Raw genomic sequence first — 6,836 nt, forward strand, 5'->3', positions numbered from 1 at the left:
GCTATGAAATACAGGTACCAGCTACTCTTGTAACACCACACAGTTAGCATGTGCAATATATTTTTCCAAAGGTAAAATAAACTTCTTTTGTTGGGAATTTATCTAGGTCAGCCTTCATTAATCAAATGTCCTCTAGATCTTTTTGAAGACTTTTACTATGTAGGAAAGTTATAATCTTAACTCAAACTCAACTCAACTCATACACCCAACTGACTAAAATGATTCATGATGTCAGCAATCAACACCTCTAATTAATTTTGTCTTAAAATGAAAAATCTCTTCGTTTCTTTAATTTCTGTAGGGCTGGATGAATGAGATCTATAATTATGATCCAGAAACCTATCATGCTACGTTGACTCACTCTATTTTTGTGAGACTCGAAGGAAACATCCTGAGACTTTCAAAACCTAACAAAAATATTTCCAGAAGAGCTTTTTACAATGAAACGAAGCCAGAAGTTACCTACATTAGCCAGAAAATTTATGATCTTACTGATAGTAAGGTGAGTTCAGAATTAATAATTCCTATCTGTAGTGTTTGGATTTCTGTTCTGTGTTGTTTTCATCTGAATTACTACAGTCTGAGTGAAGCAGACAGCTGCTAACTATAAGATCTATGAGCCTTGGACAAGCGAACCCCCCCTTTTTTTTTTAATTCCCAGAGTTATTGGTACTGTTTTTAATGCCAGCCCCATGCCTGCAATAATATCTTAGGTATGACATTTTACATGCTTCTAATATCATCAAAGAATGAGTGAAGTTTTGACTAATATCTGCAACCCTCTCTGGCCCTTTCTGCCATGATCTTTGAATTGTTTGTATAACCAGAACAAGATGGATTAAAACAAACACTGGATAGTACAGTTGATTTTGTAAGATTGCAGGCTTCATGAGGGCCGATGAAATTAAACATACCGATAAAAATTGCGTTGGCTGCTCTTCAAACCACCTTAAGCCTTGTTTTCCGGATTTTTGCAGGAAAGGAAATCTAGTAGCAAAAAAAAAAAAAAAAGTGCTGGGCTGATAGAGGTTTGCCCCACACCAAGTCTTTCCAACTTATCAAAGAAAATAACAAAAGAAGCCCAAATATTAAAGAAGCCCAAATATCATTTGATTCAAAATAACAGCTCCTAGTCCATATTTGATCACTCCTGGATATTGGGCAGGCAGCTTGGCCGACTTTGTTTTGTTTTGATTGTTTCTTTGATTATGGCAATGCATTAGTACTCTGTGTTTTCTTCTCTAATGAGATGAAATGTGAAACTCTCTCACAACTTTGTTTGCAGATTTATTTGGTTCCCAAGAGTTTGGCTCGAAAACGAGTCTGGAATAAAAAGTACCCAATCTGCATTGAGCTTGGGAGACAAGATGATTTCATGGCCAAAGCCCAGGCTGACAAAGAAAGCTCAGAAGAAAAAATCTCTATAGAAAAGGAAAACCTAAGCAGTGAAGAAATCTGGAAACCCGCTCAGGATGGAGCAAAGTCTGGGACCCAGAAGAACCAAGTGCTTTATTTATTTGCAAGGACAGGTCGGGAGAAAGAAGAATGGTTTAGGAGATTCCTTGTCGCCCGCAAATTGAAATCTGAAGAAAAAAAGCCAATTGTCATTTGGGGAAACAAATCAGGTAGGAAACTGTTTGCTTATTCTATTCATACTTTGTGTAATAAGTCAAAATATCAGCTTATTAAATGTTAATTAGGATTAATCTGGAGCCCTGGTGGCACAGTGCTTAGAATGTACTATTGCAGGCAAAAACTTTGCCCACAGCCTGGAATTCAGTCCTGACAGGGCTCAAGGTTGACTCAGCCTTCCATCCTTCCGAGGTGGGTAAAATGAGGACCCAGATTGTTGGGGGCAATAGGCTGACTCTGTAAACCACTTTAGAGAAGGCTTTAAAGCACTGTGAAGCGGTATGTAAGTCTAATTGCTATTGCTGTTGCATCATTGAGAAAGAACACTACTATTCAGTGAGTTCATCAAGATATCTAACCACAATTTGTGTCTAAAGACATTAAATTTTAACAAACTACATTCTAATATCCTGCTTTATATAAGTGGTTGATTTGACTAAACAGAATTAATCTGTCTTTGATTTTTTTTTTCTTGCAGAACAATAATTTAAAATGGTATAAGACTCCCAATATATTTCCAGAAGCAATAGACATACATTTTAGGCAAAAAGTATTTTAAAGGTTGTTTTTTTAAGGGACTTAATTTTACTTTATTAATACTAAATGTGCAGTTATCTTGTTGATTCATAATGACATGATTTCATACATTTTAACGTTATAGGAATATTAAACTTCCTGTCAAAGTTCTCAAGTCTTTAAATGTGATATATAATACAGCAATTAATGATTAATATAATTCTTCATCTCTTAACTACACATCCCCTACCCTCTGTTTTATAATGTTTCTGGAACATTCTTTTCTTGGATTATGGCTCACCAAAAAAATTAAAACTAGTTCTCTAAAGTTAATAAGGGCCTGGAAATTTGACCATAAGCAAACCTTTGAGCATTTAATACAGCAATAATTACAGAGGATATTTAGGGAGATAATATCTCAGTTTTTATTCTTTTTAAAACAACTGAAACGTAGTTCATTAAACACATTGCAGATTGTTCAGACACAATTTACAAAGTCTTTGCCTTTATTTCAAAACAACCTTCAAGTTGTCTGTGTGCAAAATATCTGCACTGTTTATATATAAATGTTTGCCAAGCTTATGGCAAGCTTCTGAAAAGCTGAATTATAGTTCAGAAATGTTTCCTCTTAACCCAGTTTATGAAAAACCCTTTCACAGAAGTGGGAATGATAATTGAATGTGATTCCATTTACTCAGTCTTGTTACACATTTAAATTGAAGCTGGTGGGTGTTGTTGTGTTTGTTTGTCTTTTTATTTGCTGACATTCATAATTCTTGGATTTTTAGCTTTGCTTACTTACATTCAGGTTCTTTTCTAATCTAGAATGCTAGAATGCTTCAGCATATCAGATTTAGTGCAGAGTTTTATATCCTTGGCTGTCTTCTTTCCTCTAAAGTTCTCTGTTCTATTTATTATGATTTATTTTCAAACAGTTTCTTGTAAACATTGCCAAAACGTGTTTTAAATTAAGGATCGATGTCTTTGTATATGGTATTGAAAACGATGTACAACCAGATAGCTTACTTACCATTTGCCATAGAATGGCAGAGGGCGGGGGGGGGNGGGGGGGGGGGGGGGGGGGGGGGGGGGGGAACCTGCGGCCTTCCAGATGTTACTGAACTACAATACAAAATAATTCCTAGCATACTTCACTATTGTCCATGTTGGCTGTGGCTCTGGGAATTCAACAAGTCAAGGCTGCAAAGTGACATCTTGAATAGATTGGTGTGGAATAGTAATGTGTCTACTTGTACATTGAACAGATTAAATCATAGCGTATGTTTACCGCCTTGTCATATTGACAACCTTGGCATCGTCAACTTCTGTTTTTCATTCTGTTTCATTCTTATGTTCCATATTTGATTATGTATTGATGCTTTACCCCTTGTTTTTCCTTTTTATTGTATTCAGGCTTCTTGCCAGGACACAGTAAGACCAATAGCCAGTCTGGGATTCTTACACACAGCCGTAGCAGCAGTAAAGGAAGTGTAGAAGAAATTGTTGCTCAGCCAAAGCTGAAGGACTTGGGTTCCAACATCAGGCAGAAAATACTTTTAGACTATAATGTGTACATGGCAAGGTGCATTCCGCCAGAACATCCAAGCCCTACAGTTAGTCCCATTCATAGTGCTGACAGCAGCCCCACAGCTGTGAAAAAGGTGAAGTATATTCTTTAAATATTCTTGATTGAGGTGCTATGATTTACCCTGTAGTGTAAAGGAGGGGGGGGGCTGTTTTTTGTTCCCAAAGAAGTGTGGGGCTAATAACAGTTCTACAATATGCTCACTTTCTCAACAGTCAACATTATTTTGATGCAGCTTAAAAGATCTCTGAAACACTAGATATTTCATTTAATTCTTACACTTCTAGGACTACCCATCAATAAAATAACTTGACATGTTAGAGGGCAAAATTAAAAATATTGTACAAACTGTTCTTTTTAATAGAAACAGAATTATAACAGTAAGAATTTAAGCTATTGTAAAAAGATGTGTACTCAAGTATTTATTTAAAACACATTATTTTAGGCTGATTAACAGAAATATGTTCTAAATTCTCAGTAATCGTTTTCACGGTACTTAAGTTTCTGGGCCCCACATTTTAAAAATGTTTAGAAAAACTGGAACAGATTCAGAGCAGAACAATGAAAATCACAAGGGATCTAGAAATTATGAAGAAAGATTCTAAGACCTAGCCTTGAGAAAGCAGACAGGTTTGGAATAGGGGAAATATGATTACAATTTTCAAATAGCTGAAAGATGTTGATCAAATGATAAAGAGCCAGTTTGTGTAGTGGCTAAAGGGCTGGATTAGTAATTAGGAGTCTGGAAGTTCTAGCATTCCCTTAAGCATGAAAGGCCGCTGGGTGACTTTGGGCCAGTCACACACATTCAGCATTACCCACCTCACTGGGTAGTTGTTGTGAGGCTTATAGTAGGAAGCATTGCATACACTGTCTTAAATTGTACAAAGTAAAGGGCTGATATAATCAGATCAGTAAATGATAATGAAGACCTGTTCTCTCTCGTTCCAGAATACAGGAGGTAGACTAATGGATTTCAATTACAGGAAGGCAGCTATTATATTGGGAAGTCTTGTTCTGTCAATAAGAGCAGCTTGACAGTGGAACTAATTACCCAGGAAAACTGTAGTTCCCTTTGACTGAATATATTCAAGCAGAGGGTAGAATCATCTTTTGTGGGAATGTGTTGATTTGGCTTCTTGTACTGAGCAGGGTATTGAATTTACCCCCATCCAAATTTAATTCTATGGTGATCACCTTTTGCATGCCCCATAGGCCCATACAGTCTCTTCTGTTTTACTTGAGACTGTCTTGAACCCTGTTTATGAAATGTGACTTACTTACAATCCTTTTCTCTCCTTGTTTATGTGTAATGTCCACTATCAATGCTTGTATATTTCCCATAGTCAGTGGGGTAAAGTTCTTGAGCAGTGAGGTAGAGGGTACATCACCTCAATCTCAGTCCTGTTTTATTTTCCCAGCACAATGGAAATGCAGACCAGGATACCTAAGCAGATGAATGACTTTTTTAGATATTAAAAACATCCTTTCCCCCTACCTGGAAGCTTCAGTTGATGCACACACTTGAAAACCAGGATATACATTTGTAAAAGACTAACACAAGTCCCTTCTATCAACCAGTTAAATAAGCAAAGTTGATATATTTGTTGGAAGATATTGTGGATGCAAACACTTTTCTGTTAACTAATCTAGTACTTATTAACCACATGTCAGCCATGTTATCAAGATTGGCAGAGACATTGGTGTTAAGGCAGCACACAGATATTATCTTGCCTTCCCAGTAACATTCTACTACCTTTTCCTTTATTGTTATAGCAATTCCTATCTGCAGTCAATCTTAAGGTTGCTTTGCCTCCATCCTGAATTAATAACCACCTTTTCTAGGTTTGAAACACAAACTGACTTATCCAGGCTGCTGTGCCTAATCCAGCTCTGATTCTGAGAATCTAATGCTCAGTAAAAAAAAATTCAGTAATACCGTAGAAACACACAAAATCAGCAAGAATTGCACCTTCTTTTGATTCATAGTTGCACTTAAATTTAAACTAACATCCAGAGACCCACATATTTAATCTCTCACAAACAAGGTTCTGCCATGAGCAACTTCCTCAAACAATAACACAACAGGCCCTGTTTGTTGTCTGGAGGCAATGGTTGGATGTCTACGTCTTTATACTTTAATTTGCATAAATAATCTTATATGTCTATACATAAATTTGTATTAGTTCAATAACTTGCATTAGTTGGATCTATCCCCTCTCTTTGTTAGATACATGTCAGTCACAGCTGACTTAACTGTTGCAGCTTTTTCTATTCATTTCAAACCAACCGCCTCAGGCATACATCCTTCCTAAGTGATGGATGGCTTTGATTTATAATTATATACCTTTACAATGGCAATTTCCTCAAAGATTTAGATAGGGAATGCCTTTATGCTCCCCCTGAGATGCAGTGAGGGTCATCTGGTTAAAATAACAAAAAATGGTAATTATTATGGCATTTGTGTTATTGTTAAGCTAAGTGGCCTAGCAATACAAAATGTTCTTGTTATCAGGCAGGAGGACAACCAAGATGCCTTGGGCAACCCCATCCAATTTCTTTGTAAAATTATTTACAAATTTTACAGTTGTAACTATTCCTATGAGGAGACTGAACTGTGTTTATGCCCTTTGCATTTTTTGCAAACCTGAAGGTCTTCTCTGATCAGCATCTGTGCTAGCTTCTGCTAGTTGGGAGCTCAATGATTACTGTAATTTTGCTATCTTAATAAGGCACCCATGTTTGGACTTCTTCAGTCATTTTGACTTATTTTTTAAGGTGAGTGTTTAAGGTGGTGACCAATGTGGCCCTTTGATAGTAACCCTAACCACATATCAGGTTCCAAACATAGTAGTCCCATTGGTAATACCCAAGGCACCTTGAATTGTATTTTTGTTGATAAGGTGCAGTTGCAAACTGGTCTTCATTTTATCGGCAACTGGGAAGTTAGGGATAGTGGGGAATGCATAGATCTTCCCCCTAACTTTCAGATGGCCTGGCCGTGGCCTTCTGCCATTTGTTAGCTATAGACATTTTGCAAAAATGTCCTCTCAATCCCACATAAGACATATTGCTCTTACCCAAAAGTTTTAGGAAAAGCTTC

General features: G+C 36.8%; 1 protein-coding gene across 1 annotated transcript in view; it reads left to right on the plus strand.

The window, feature by feature from the left end:
- The window catches only part of TEX2 (testis expressed 2), a 72,495-nt gene that overhangs the window by 32,814 nt on the left and 32,845 nt on the right, over positions 1-6,836 (plus strand). The window contains exons 3-5 of the mRNA XM_015812960.1: positions 302-502; positions 1,286-1,625; positions 3,562-3,809. Of these exons, the coding sequence (XP_015668446.1) occupies positions 302-502; positions 1,286-1,625; positions 3,562-3,809 (789 nt within the window). The remainder of the gene's footprint in view (positions 1-301; positions 503-1,285; positions 1,626-3,561; positions 3,810-6,836) is intronic.

The sequence above is a fragment of the Protobothrops mucrosquamatus genome, unplaced genomic scaffold, assembly GCF_001527695.2.
Source record: "Protobothrops mucrosquamatus isolate PMUCROS unplaced genomic scaffold, P.Mucros_1.0 scaffold124, whole genome shotgun sequence".
Classification (NCBI taxonomy): domain Eukaryota; kingdom Metazoa; phylum Chordata; class Lepidosauria; order Squamata; family Viperidae; genus Protobothrops; species Protobothrops mucrosquamatus.